Source organism: Rhynchophorus ferrugineus, unplaced genomic scaffold, assembly GCF_030347505.1.
Source record: "Rhynchophorus ferrugineus isolate W39M unplaced genomic scaffold, kcgeb_rfMv2 rfM3, whole genome shotgun sequence".
NCBI classification, from domain to species: Eukaryota; Metazoa; Arthropoda; class Insecta; order Coleoptera; family Curculionidae; genus Rhynchophorus; species Rhynchophorus ferrugineus.
In genome coordinates this window covers 61,861,685-61,876,551 of record NW_027472582.1, presented here as the reverse complement: position 1 = coordinate 61,876,551, position 14,867 = coordinate 61,861,685, and the positions used below count along the sequence as shown (strand labels likewise).

General features: G+C 31.4%; 2 protein-coding genes across 2 annotated transcripts; one reads left to right on the top strand and one right to left on the bottom strand.

Moving 5' to 3' along the window:
* Window positions 1-141: 141 nt before the first annotated feature.
* Tmem43 (Transmembrane protein 43) lies at window positions 142-2,077 on the bottom strand. The gene is made up of 6 exons (XM_076398056.1): window positions 1,681-2,077; window positions 1,398-1,621; window positions 1,186-1,314; window positions 961-1,132; window positions 617-905; window positions 142-560 (listed from the first exon to the last, which is right to left on the bottom strand). The coding sequence occupies exons 1-6, from the start codon at window positions 1,777-1,779 to the stop codon at window positions 295-297; spliced, it is 1,179 nt and encodes a 392-aa protein (XP_076254171.1). The 5' UTR covers window positions 1,780-2,077; the 3' UTR covers window positions 142-294.
* On the top strand, window positions 2,046-14,647 carry SiaT (beta-galactoside-a-2,6-sialyltransferase). The gene is made up of 3 exons (XM_076398054.1): window positions 2,046-2,856; window positions 6,453-6,827; window positions 14,314-14,647. The coding sequence occupies exons 1-3, from the start codon at window positions 2,172-2,174 to the stop codon at window positions 14,553-14,555; spliced, it is 1,302 nt and encodes a 433-aa protein (XP_076254169.1). The 5' UTR covers window positions 2,046-2,171; the 3' UTR covers window positions 14,556-14,647.
* Window positions 14,648-14,867: the final 220 nt, after the last annotated feature.

Here is a 14,867-nt window from a genome sequence, read left to right as displayed (position 1 = left end):
GGAAAGAAATATTAACAAGGTATATTCAAAACAGATTGCTTTATATAATAATTTATATTCGTGTTGTACTACTTCTTATTTGAACAGATTTAGAGCATGGCTACAATGAAGCTGTCGAGGAAAAATTATTAAAATATTGGCTTTATTAATTATTATAAGATTTATTGACATATAAATAGATACAAACTCCATTACACTATCGATCCCTATTTTATTTAAAACCAAAATACTAGAATTTGGCGTTAGTACTGTTAGGAACAAATACACTCAATATATTAATACAATTAAGATAAATTATAAAAAAACAGGTATAGTTGTCAAAACAAATGAAACAACAATTACTGTAAAAGCAATTATGATTACACAAAACCCAAAATTAAATTGAAATAAATACAAATAAGGGGTCAAAGCAGTTAACAGAAGTCCAGCTGCAAGTATGGGCCTGTACATAATCCATGCTGTTGCTATTATAAAAAGTGAAAATGAACCAGTCACTAACATATTTTTAGCATCAGTTGCTTCTCCTGATATTGTATTTCTCAAATAGGGAATTTGATTAACTGCAAAAAATATAATCAAAAATGTTTGTACAAAAAGTAAAACTTTTTATACATACATATTAGCTTTATTAGTTTGGATAAACAGGTTATCGCAAAATGAATGAAAGCAGCTCCAAAAAATCTAAGTTTCCAATTTTCTATTTTTGCATCATAAAACTCAGCCTTTAACATTTCATCTCGGTTTAAATTTCCGTAGCGAACAAGAGCTATTTGTCTACCTTTGCTAGTAACATAGGGAACTAACATACCATTTTCTTGTTTAGCAATTATAGAAACTGGGTCCCCAGCTTGTCCTGCATAATAAAATTGAACTCTAATATCACCTACTTCTGGATTCCAAACATCCTGTAAAACATTTAACAATTTTTAGAGTTCAACTGATTTGATCTGTTTACAATACTTGACAGTGATAGTATATTCCTAAATGTAATTTTATGTCTCTACGGTCAGGTCTCTCATCACTAGTTACTTCATTGTAATCTGAAAATTTTTCTTTTAACTCTTGACTTAATAACAATGGTCCAACTCTTACATAAGGTGATATATATGTAGTTGTTTGTAGTGGCATTTTCCTACACATAAAGATAGATATATAATTTAAAATTAACTAACATATTAAACATACGTGGGGTTTTCATGTCCATGTCTAATATAAAAATTACTACTATCAACAAGTTTATCTCTCCATTCTGTAACATAGTAATAATCTGCATTCGATCCTTGCATCATATCATTATTATCGTCATCTCTTGATCTATATTGATACATTTAAAAAAATCAGTTAGTTATCAGTATAACTTTATATATAAATTAGTTGAAATGTATGTACGAACTTACGTTCTTTCTTCTACCCACTGATACATTTGCACCCTCCTCTTAAGTTTCACTGATTGAACAGATATGCCATATTCTGGTTCTGTTAATGGCTCATCAACAATTAAATCACCTGTGATGTGAACCACTCTTCCATCATATTCGGGTTGTAATCTATCATACACATTTAAAGTTATGGCATTGTTATATGTTTCTTCCAAGGAGTGATGATGGTGAATTGCTCTACCCTACAAATAACAAAATTAAAGAATATTTCAGTATTTAAAATTTAATAGATATAATATACTTCATTCCAAGTTAGAAGATAAACACCCCCACAAAAAACCAGCAAACCAATAAGAGAAGTAAGCCAACTCCTTTGAAATTCTTCAGCAAATGTTACCATTTTTTAAAGCAGAAATATAACACTAAATGTATGATTATTTTTCTACCCCTAGTGTATCTACGCAGGTCCGTAGGGTTTAAAGTCCCATTAACCATCAAAGGGGTTGTAAGTGAAATATAAGCTTCTATTTAAAGTGTGAATTATCATATTAATAAGAAAACTAAAGGTAAATTTAAGATAGTACTATTCTTGGCTAATTAATTGTTTCTGTTTTATTTAGATCTTCTTTAAAATAAGTTGGAGATCCCTTTAATAATCCATAACCTTCAAATTTTGTCAATGTCGCTTTTGGAAACTCGGCGTGTCTAACATCCCTCCAAATGGAAGTAATCATATTTCGCTTTCATTAACATTTTATATATCAGTATAAATTCACATAAGTAATTTTTCAAATGCGTTGCTTCACAATTACAATTACAATATTTATTAATCTTATGTTTTTTGCGATATGTAGCTATATGTATTTGTTATGGTCACAGTATTGGACATATCAAAACAAGAACGATTTTGCGACTTCGACTTATGATCAACAAATATATTTATATAATAGGGGATACCTGCCAGAAGAAACCAATAACAAGAGTAATATAGCCAAATTGCGTTCGAAACATGCTTTGAGAGAAAATATAATTTATGTTAACAATAGCAGACCCAGGATACCTGGCATTCCTAAGGATATCTTAGAATTAGATACAAATAAATATGTTTGTTTCAAAAACGAAACCCATTTGCTATGTCGCGAAAAAAATAAGAAGTTTAGAAACAAACTTTTAACGGAATTGGAAAACACGTTTTTCGAACAAAGTCACGTGTTGCGATATGGTGGCAAAAACAACACCTACAATGTTCACTACGTGGGACCTAAGGAAAATTTTCGCAATAAACCAGCAAATCAGGTATTATGTGAGTTAATGAACACGAAATTGGAGACGTTAAAACGATCAGATATAGATGCTTCTGAACCGATAAAAAGCTCTATGCCCAAGAGAGCTTTTTTTGAAAACAAGCACTTTAATAGTTGTGTTGTGGTAGCTAGTTCTGGTGCGTTAAAGGATTCGAATCTGGGAAGGTTTATAGGTGAGTTGTGTATTTATTTTTTGATACTAATAACGTAATTATAATTTATCAAAAATGTTAATATAATAAAACTTGTTCCTATCTTAAAATAACTTCAGATTTTGACAATGTGTTCAAAACAATTTTTTCTAAAGTTATTCAACAATTTTGACTTCACAATTAAATTATAAATTTGACTGTAAGCTTTTCTAAAAATTGGTAAAGGCGACAATGTATGTACAAAACCATACATAAAAATGAACGGATGGTCACATACATCAACGCTCACAAATCTTTTTTTAATTTAGCAGTATAGCATGGGCCGAAAAGTCCCGAGCCTAACATATAAATTGCGCTAGTTTTATTATATACATTCACCGCGTTTTCAATTAATACAACCCCCTAAAAGAAAGCTGTTAAAATGTTCATGATATTCTAGTCATAAGTTTGTGAGCTATTGTGCTAAGAGTGGCACTACTTTTGTTATTTTCAAAACAATGGATCAAAAACAATTTCCTGGTTTAATCTTACACTGCTTCTTGATGAAAAAAATACTGTTAAAGTGAAGTACTGGCTTATAAACTATTATAAGAACTTAACGCTCCATCAGAAACGACAATAAAACGTTGGCTTGCCGACTTCAAATGTGATCGTAGAGACACCCTTGATGCAAAACGCAATGGACGTCCAAATGAGGTAAATGAGATCGAAAAGTGAAGTAGTGTGAGTTAGCTAACATCGTAAAGATATCAAAACAACGTGTTGGTTTTATATTGCATGAGTATTTAGCTATGAAAAAGCTCTGTTCAAGGTGCCGCGTTTGCTCACTGTTGCCCAAAAACAAGAACGTGTTGATGATTCTGAGCAGTGTTTGGCCATGTTTAAGGGTAACAAACCGGATTTTTTGCGTCGATATCTGACAATGGATAAAACATGGATCTATTATTTCACTCTGGAATCAAAATCACGATATTCATTAGTGGGCAGCACCTCGTCCAAGGCTCGCAAAAGTACAATAACCGGCTGGAAAGGTTATGGACTCGGTATTTTGGCATGTTCATGAAGTAATATTCATCGAGTATCTTGAGAAGGGAAATATTATCAACAGTGAATATTATATAGCGTTATTGGAGTGTCTCCAGGACGAAATTTTAAAGAAATGGCCACCTATATCAAAAAAAATTGTTTAATCAAGACAACGTACCGTGTCACAAGTCAATCAAAACAATGGCAAAACTACATGAATTGAACTTCGAATTGCTCTTACATCTCCCGTATTCGCCGGATTTGGCACCCAGTGACTACTGGCTGTTTGCAAACCTCAAAAATATGCTCATCGGTAAAAAATTTTACTCGAATGAAGAGGTTATCGCTGAAACTGAGGCCTATTTTGAGGTTAAAGTTAAATCGTTCTACAAAAGTGATATTAAAATGTTAGTGCGGCGCTGGAATGATTGTGTGCTTTTGATGGAGATTACGTTGATGCATAAAGTCAATTTTGAACAAAAAAATCGCATTTTCTTTGTTACGCTCGGGACTTTTCAGCCCATGTTATTCTTTTGTTAAAAAAGTTTATTAATGAAAGCTGAAAGAGTGAAAGGAATATTCTGAAAGCTATTAAGTTTAATGTTTATATAAGAATATGTTTATCAACATGTTGATCAAGGAAGCAACTAACATTATAATAGATAAAATACTGAAACAACAAGTGGTTGTATTATAGTTTAATGAAAATATATTTAATTATATTAAAAATTAAATTTTGTATTCCAGTGGTCATGTGTCATTTCACCATTCATCATTTCAAATTACTTGGTTATATTCTTTCCATTAGTAATTTGAAATTAATGTCGATTAAAGTTACCAAAAAAAAAATTATTAACCTTTATTCTAAATGTTATTTCTAATAAAACAATACATTTTGTCTAGGATCACTTATACTGCTTCACTATTAAGTAAGAATTTTTTTCTGTATTCCCCTGTCCTGTGTGTTTCTGTGTTTTTCAGTTATCAAGTTTTACTATTCAAATAAAACCCCTTAATATTTGTATTATGAAACTGAAAGAGATATTTATGGAAATCCATATGAGTGAGAAAATCCTTGTCTAGTGAACAAGGAGGTCAGATGATTCTTATTTTTGAATTATGCCGTTTTTGTTTTCTTTAACAACTGAATATACCTTTTTAAACTTTCTACGGTACTTGTTCCAAATTTCCAATAATACTGATATAATCAAAACTAACAAAATAAAGTTAAACAGTATTGTTTAATAAGTTTAAAAAAATCTTATACAATAATTAAATTATAATAGCCTCATAACATTTGACATACAATTTGGTATACTCTAAAAAAAGAAAAGTAATAAATTTAATGGCGCTGGGAACTATCGACTGAAAGAAGTCGAAACATTCAATAGTCACAAAACAGTCGAACTAGTCGATAGTGAAAAACATGGCGGTCATATGCAGATTTCTTTCTATGTTCTATTTTGATATGATAACAGCAGAGATGTACGAATTTCCGATCAGTTCATTTTAAATAATTTTAAACTGGCAAGTGGCAGTGTGAAAAAAGGAATGGAATAATGATCCCAAATATACTTAATAGTATTTTATTATGCGGAAAGTAACAATTACATAATATAATTAAAGTAATTAGTTTATTTCTATTTAATTCCATGTTCTTTTTTTTTAGCCGTGAACTTCTGAACTGATTCACGTTCAACTGATAAAAAATCGAAAAAGTCAATCTAAGAAAAAACAATTGCCTAGATACATGAATGTAGTCAAAATAATTTTTCTCTTTATCAACCAAAATGTTGTTTTGTTTACCTTATTACATCAATAATTAATCTTAAAAAATGGAGTTCCAAAATGTTGCTATATTAACGTACAATATACTGTTATTTACAATCATATTACGAACAAAACATAACACCATATATATTACATACAAATCTATGTAATCATAAATTCGGGCAGAGGCTAGGACGAAAAAGCCAGAACATTAAAAATCAGTCGAATGAAACCAGCAGGTCCGAAAATAGTAAATGAAAGTACACAACTAGGAAAGTCGTTAGTAAAAAGTAGCTAATTACTAAACAGTCGATAGTTCCCAACACCAAAATTTATTATATAAAAAGTAAAGCTGGCAACACCGAATGGTTGCACGGTGCCCTTAAAATAGGCGTGGCTTGGTAGTCGAATTGACAGGTACGGGTAGTTGCCTATCTATATGTAATTTTTAATTTGCATAAATTTATGTGCTTATAGTATATATTATCTATACATTTTAGTGTTGTACATTTCTTCTTCCTACATACTTTAACTATGCCAAATCTCACATTCCTTCCTGCGTGCAACATTCTTTAAAAGGGAAGCAAACTTTTGGTTTAGAGTTATCGAATTCAGAAAACATTTTAAGAGCTTCGCTTTTGTTATTATTTAGTTTACCGGTATTGATATTACTTGCCTAACAAAACAAATAAGTCATTAATGTGAAGGATAAACCAATTACCGGTTGTTTTAAAACAAAATTATTTCTTGAACAAGAAAAAAACTGTGTATATTATAATTAGTATACATTTTTTTGGCGTTGAACCTTTGTACTTTTGCAGATTCCCATGATATCGTTCTGCGTTTTAATCACGCGCCCACAAAAGGTTTTGAAACAGATGTCGGAAAAAAAACATCGGTTAGAGTATTGAACTCTCAAGTGGTCACCCGACCGCAATACCAATTCCTGAAATCGACGCTGTACAAAAATGTTACGCTGGTTATTTGGGATCCTAGCAATTACTCAGCATCGCTCGAGGAATGGATGAGGAATCCAGAATACAATTTTTTCCCGAACTTCATTCAGTATCGGAAACAGGAGGAACGACCGCGTATCTATATGGTCAATCCGTTGACTATATGGGACCTGTGGGACTTTCTGCAAAGGAATTTTCCAGAGAAGCTGCGCAAAAATCCACCGTCGTCAGGATTTCTAGGTTGGTAATTTTCTTTTCGTTATAAATTGAATTAGCAGGTTAACTGCTAACTACGAGAGATAACTCGTAGCTTACGTTCTTTTCTGGGACGCCAACTACGAGTTATCTTGTCCTGTGTTTACTTGGCATTTTTGTGAAACTGCTCTTAAACTCAACATATCAGCACCATTATCGATAGATGGCTTCTGAAAAAAAAACAAAAAATCAATGCTGCTTGCATGAATAGAAACTGGTTGAAACTCTGCGACGAACAATTATTTTCTGAACTTTATCAGTTTTATTTTAGAAGGTATTTTTTGAAGAAATTTGGGAGAATTATGTATATATAGTCTGTTTAAAGTTATTTTGTACATACGTCATCTAGATTTGTGACGTCAAAACATCGCAATGTTGCCGCATAAACTCTGAGTTTTAGGTCATTTTGGCTTTGACATACAACAAAATTCTTGTCTAAATAAGATAATTGAACAAAAATGTTATCAAATATAATTTATTTTAACATTATAATATATATATAAAAACTATAGTTAATTATAAAACTACAATAGTTTATAAGTTAGAGCTATAACCTCTTATGACTATTGCTTTCAAGAATTTTGCATACGTCTGACAACCGGATGATTTTGACAGGCTCATTCGTCTACGCGTTCGAACTAATCAGACAGCATTGTCTCTCTTTTTAGCTAGAATAAAATGAGAAGGAAGATATCGTTTGGTTCTAAAACGAATTTACAAATTGCGGGAGGCAATACATTAAACATCTTGATGATGTAAGTACAAAAAACTTTGAATAGACGATATAACATATCTATAATCTATTCAATAAAGCAGTGAACTCACGTCATCTCAACTTATGACGTTAAAATCTCGCAATATTGTTGCATTTAACCTTAATATGTTAGTCTATTTTACTTTTGATATATAACAACATTCTAACAAAAATGGTATAAAATATAATTTATTTTAACATTATAATACATCTAATGCCTATATTATCGAAACTACAATTAATTAAACAGTCACAATAGCTTGTAGGTTAGAGTTATTTTATTACATTTACATACAGGCTCTTTTCTAAATTACCTATACTGTCTCATGGAGGTTTACCTCATTAATAATTGTACTACCAAGTAATGGATGTTATTTGCATTAGATAACGTATTTACCTTTTTATGTTAATACTTTAGTTTCCTCCTTTGATGTGGTTTCTTATCAAATCATTCTAGTTTAACTGTACTTCTCCTTAATTTCTTCTGTTACTACCTTTGCACATTTTTATTGATAAATTTAGATTTAATCACTGCATTCTCCTTAATGCATTTGCCATATTTGAAAACAATTAGTATTAATTCTCTTCTCGTACATGTTAATCAAATGCTCATATATATTCTGAATAATTCTACACATATGGAGGCACATACATCTTTCACACTCTTTAGTATGATTTAATAGAGTTATTTCTATAGTATATTAATTATATACTCACCCTGATTTGTTTCCACTTTTATCACACTGTCTTGGTATTGTCATCATTGAATCATAATCCCACAAACAGAAATTTTCATTCACTCACTGTCACATTCTCAGCCACTAGTCCAGTTAAAAACTAAGCCGTTAATTTTCAATCTAACACTAGTTCAGAATTCCACTATTTGTCATTTTCTTCTTCTGAGTTCATCCAAACTGAAGAGTGTTATTGTAAACAATCCTTTCCACACACCCAAATAGTTTTTGCTTGTTTGTATATTGAAATATCTATGTCTGACAGAAATTGAAATGACAAGTCTCCCTTAATGTTATTAAATGCTTTTAAAAGTTGTATTCCTTTAAAAGCAATGTCTGGAAATTGCATTAGACCTCTTCGTGGTTTATCTTTATACTATTTAAATCCTATTTTTCCTAACAATGTTTGAAGTAATGACTTATACCCTTGAAGAGCTACATATCCCTTCTTGAAAAGTTTTCTGTGGCAACTTTCCGTAGTAATAGTTATCTGAAAAATAATTGTATTAAAAAGCTACTCACCCTTTTTATAAATTTCATACATTTAAACTTGAATAGAACTATCATGAAAATATATAGATACTTTGTTTTCGGTGAATCCAAAATTATATTGTTTTTTTTTGACAGATTTTAATCATAAAATAATCAATAAAAATATTTCTAATTAAAACCTCAATATTTTAATATTTAATAGTATCAATACTTACTTCTCTAACGCATTAACAGGTAAGAAGATCCCCATTACCTCGTTCCCGTTCGAAGTTATGTATTAGAGACGTAGTCTGTTTCTGACTGACTATTTATTTGGTATCGGCATTTTCAACCAAAGTAATCATACATATTAAGCAGCGATTTGAAATGTATTAGAACAAGCAGAGCGTCGACATAACGTTTGCCAGTTTATAACTTCTTATTAACATTAATGTTTTGCAGAATTTTGCAATTGACATTTGACAACCGAACGACTTTTGCAGGCTGATTCGGTTACACTTTCAAAAGTATCAGTTAGTACTGTATCTCTTTTTAACTAGAGTAAAGTGAGAGAGAAAATATTGTCGGGTATTGCGATAGGCAATATATTGTATATCTTGATGATGTGAGTTCAGTGCTATTTTGGATAGACTATATAACATGTAATAAAACCTTTTTGGGCCCTCTAATAATCTATTTTAGAAATGAATAGAATGAAAGCGCTTGATCTGATCGGCCATACATTTAACAGAAAGTATACATTTAAAATTTAACTCTTGTAAGAGCAACAGAATTATAAAATGTATCCATGTAAACCTTAAATATGTATCGTTTATCTACATAGTCCTCAAGTAATTGTAAAACAACGTCGGTAGTGTGATCTACATTATTGCCAGTTTCCTCAGATTTTTCGCTGTAAATCTTTATTTTCATTACAAGACCGTCAGACTCACATAGTTTATAGAGTTTGATATTTTATATAAGTCTTTTTTATTTTTTATGTATTGATGGAAAAACAGTCTTCATTGGTTTTTTTTATCTGGTACCTAATTTTCACGTTAATATTATTGAAATGATTTAGTATTGATCTCATCTTTTATAATCTGTCGGCAGATGATATTGAGTTATCAACCAAATGAAAATAACGAAGTAATAACTGGAATTGATTTCGACTCATATGTGAGCGATAAAAGTTTACATGGTATAGCTTGTTTGTGCTCCAGTAATGTTCATTTGATGGGAAATTACAAGGTTCCATTTGCAACAAAAGTCCAATAAAACTTTCATCTCTGCAGCACAGCCCTCTTGCCATCTTGATAACATATTTAACTTTTTATTTTGATTGACAGTAATACAAGAAATTCATCCGAAACAAATAAGTCAACCAGCGTTTGTACTGTACAATTTTTTGTATCCAATTTCGCATCAACATTTTCTTGGAAAACAAATAATTTAATAAGGGTTATGTTGAATTTCTGTCCATAATTTATCATTCGTATTTGATGTTATTGCTTGATGATTCCCCGTTATTATCTTCAGATTTGGGATCAACTTTAGGTTTGGAGACAACTTGATCTTCACTATCACTTGAATTCTCAGAAGATTCATAATCGCTACTGTCGTTACCATCTTCACCAAAAATCCCGTCAAATTCTGAATCACTTGGATTTACACTTTGTAGTACTCAATTTTATTTTAAGTGAGTGGTCTCTTCTTATCCACATAACAATAACTATAAAAAAAAACTCAAGAAAGACGTAAATGTGATGCACCCGACAATTTCTGCGATACTAGTGACAAGTTTAGAGAAGCGACAGGTCGATTAAATCAAATTGTCATTTTAGTTCAGATTTCTGAAAATAGCCGTGGCAATGGGACGTGTTAAAACGCTTCTTATAGGTAGGAATACGAGATGTCAGATATAGCTGATTTAAATATTGCTTACATTTATGTCGTTTTCTATTAAAGAGCAGCTACATGAGCAGTTATATAAGCTTCATTGTTATTCTATTTGCTTTAGCGATGCGTTTAGATTTATATTAAATGGTCACAATCGTTGTTTGTATCATATGACATTAATAGCAAAAACATTGGTATTCACACTATTTAGGCCTTGATATTTTGCTATATTATTTGAATGTATTATTATGCATTTTTTATTTTTATTAATTCCTTTATTTTTTGCTATGATAATATGACTGGTGACTGAGCAACTTCCAGCTCAGAAGACATCCAAGTATTGCCGAGTCTGGTTACTGTCATGACTGAAATGATTTTTTGTCGGATCTGATATTCTTGTCTGTAAACAATCTCAACTAAAAACCACCATAAACGTAACAATAACCATACTACGTTGGGATTCTAACACGCAACTATCGCAACAGCAGGAGTGCCGTGTTGTCGACTTGATTACTGCGGCTATTAAGCCAGCTCATTTTTTATTTTTAGTACAGTTTTACATATCGTTGCTGATTAACCTACAATTTATTTTTCAATATTGTAAACTAACAGATCAATTGAACAATCCCCGGCCTGACACATAGATGGCGCTACTAGAATTAAATCCATATGTTTTTTAATTAGCTCTAACCCTCAAAAAATGCCTGCATAAATTTGACAGGTGTCGGATCATTAGTTTGTGAATTATAGCATTTTGACTGAAACAATTTTTGTTATTGGAACAAACACTCAAGATATGAACTGTACATAATATCATTCACGAATATTTGGGTATGAGAAAGCTCTGTGCAAAGTTATTTTAAAGTCTATCCTAACTTATTCTAAAGACTATCGTAACTTATTCTAGATTTCATTAAATCTCACTCTATGTGTCTATTAATCAATTCGTATGGTAGTTTGCTTTATGAGCCTATGCACTACACTGCCATCGCGCACATGTAACTGTTTGGCGAGTGCATTGGGATGCACTGATAGTCTTTCAGAGTACTTCGCACTATCACTTCGAACCTCACTCGATATGGGTATATCCCGCTGAATCAGTTTTTTGGACATGTAATAAGGGGCATCGGCGAAGACTCGCAACATTTTATTCTGGTACCTCTGAAGGATATCCATGTTCGGATTTGCTAGTAGTACCCCACAGTTCAATACCATAGGTCTAAATGGTCATTCAATACATTTGGTTTAGTTTAAGCCCAAGCTGTTTGTATTTTGTCACTATATGTTTGTTTTCCATGTCAAACGTTGATCAAAATGCATTCCCAGATATTTAACGTTGTCTGCTTGCGGAAGTTCATGATTATTCAATTTTACTGAGGGACATGTTTTTCTACAAAAGGTGAATGTCACATGGGTAGATTTTGCTTTGGTAGACTACATTTTCAACCACAATTTGACTTTGTTAAGATAAATCGTATCGTATCGTAATCTGTATCGTCAACCTATGTTGCAAGAGTAGTGGGTGTAGGTCAGAGTATTCGTCACCCTGTTTGACAATAAAATAACTGTCTGTGAGGTATGATTTCAGCAGTTGAAAGTGCGTATGGGGCAAAAGCTTTTTCAATTTAACATGCAGTCCAGTGTGCCACACCTTGTCGACAGAAAATTTATACATTTTCACTAAGTGATCATTTGTATATTTTTGTTCTGCATGCGTTACAAAACAATTTCGATACCCATGGCTTGTCATGTATGTCAGGGTTTACTACAACAAAACCAGAATACTGCAAATTCGCATCTTTGAGTGCATTTGTTATGATTTTTCCACGTTTACCGACCATATAATATCCAGAAATATAACAAAAACATTTCGAATCGTTGTGCAACGTTGTCCCTACAATTTCACACGCTCTGAAGCACAAAAACAAGTTCCAAATGATGTTTAATGAAACGTCGTTAGCTGACATCCATTGTAAGCTGGACACACAGATTGATAACCTTAAGATTTGTTCTCATGTGTTCTGGTCCAAAAGTTGACCAGAATTTTTAAACTTTTGATTTGGACATTTGTTTGCAAATATTATAATTTTAATGACGTATCAAACATGTAAAAAATGGAATAAAGCAAATAAATATGCAATTATTATAAACGTAATTTTTTTAAGGTTTAAGATTGTTGTTGCCTCACTGTGATTTCGTCGATATCGTCGAGTATATCCCATCGGTCAGGGTGACTTCAAGATGTCACTATTACGACCCAGATACAGTTTTTGCTTGTTTGTATATTGAAATATCTATGTCTGACGGAAATTGAAATGACAAGTCTCCCTTAATGTTATTAAATATTTTTAAAAGTTGTATTCTTTTAAAAGCAATGTCTGGACTGGTCAAATTGCATTAGACCTCTTCGTGGTTTATCTTTATACTATTTAAATCCTATTTTTTCAAACAATGTTTGAACTAATGACTTATACCCCTTGAAGAGCTACATATCCCTTCTTGGAAAGTTTTCTGTGGCAACTTTCCGTAGTAACAGTTATCTGAAAAATAATTGTATTAAAAAAACTACTCACCCTTTTTATAAATTTCATACATTTAAACTTGAATAGAACTATCATGAAAATATATAGACACTGTGTTTTCGGCGAATCCAAAATTATATTGTGTTTTTTTTTGAGATATTTTAATCATAAAATAATCAATAAAAATATTTGTAATTAAAACCCCAACATCTTAATATTTAATAGTACTTACTTCTCTAACGCATTTTACAGGTAAGAAGATCCCCATTACCTCGTTCCCGTTCGAAGTTATTTATTAGAAACGTAGTCTGTTTCTGACTGACTATTTATTTGGTATCGGCATTTTCAACCAAAGTAATCATACATATTAAGCAGCGATTTGAAATGTATTAGAACAAGCAGAGCGTCAACACAATGTTTGCCAGTTTATTACTTCTTATTAACATTAATGTTTTGCAGAATTTTGCAGTTGACATTTGACAACCGAACGACTTTTGCAGGCTGATTCGGTTACACTTTCAAAAGTATTAGATAGTACTGTATCTCTTTTTAACTAGAGTAAAATGAGAAAGAAAATATTGTTGGGTATTGCGATAGGCAATATATTATATATTTTGATGATGTGAGTTTAGTGCTGTTTTGGATAGACTATATAATATGTAATAAAACCTTTTTAGGCCCTCTAATAATCTATTTTAGAAATGAATAGAATGAAAGCGTTTGATCTGATCGGCCAATACCATACATTTAACAGTCTTGTAAGAGCAACAGAATTATAAAATTTATCCATGTAAACCTTAAACATGTATTGTTTATCTACATAGTCCTCAAGTAATTGTAAAACAACGTCGGTAGTGTGACCTACATTATTGCCAGTTTCCTCAGATTTTTCGCTGTAAATCTTTATTTTCATTACAAGACCGTCAGACTCACATTGTTTATAGAGTTTGATATTTTATATAAGACTTTTTTATTTTTTATGTATTGATGGAAAAGCAGTATTCATTAGTTTTTTTATCTGGTACCTAATATACAATATACAATACAAAAGCAAATAAATATACAATTATTACGTTTATTATTTTTTTCAGGTTTACGACTGTTGTTGCCTCACTGTGATTTCGTCGATATCGTCGAGTATATCCCATCGGTCAGGGTGACTTCAAGATGTCACTATTACGACCCAGACACGAATAAGGCCTGCACATTCGGCGTCTGGCATCCATTGGCCGCAGAAAAACTTTTAACGTATCACATCAACGAAGCTGCGGACATGGACGTCTTTCAGAAGGGCTTTATACGCGTCAAAGGATTTAAACATTTAAAATGTTAATTTTATTGTGTTGGTTTTTTTTTCATTTCATTTTATTATGGTACTTTGTTTACGTCGTTTATTCCACGGAATATATTGTTGGTTTTATTACATATGAGGTGTATTTATTGTTGGTTTTAATCACAAATAGAATACTAACGTACAATAATATAAAAAATGGGATAGCTTCGACCATAGAAATGGTAAAGATCAAGAGATTTGTTATTAAAATATGATCATTTATAGATCTTTGTTAGCTATTGTAATTCTCAATGAATTTAAATAAGAGATTGTAAATATTATACAATTTCTATGTTAGTACTGTATCTTATT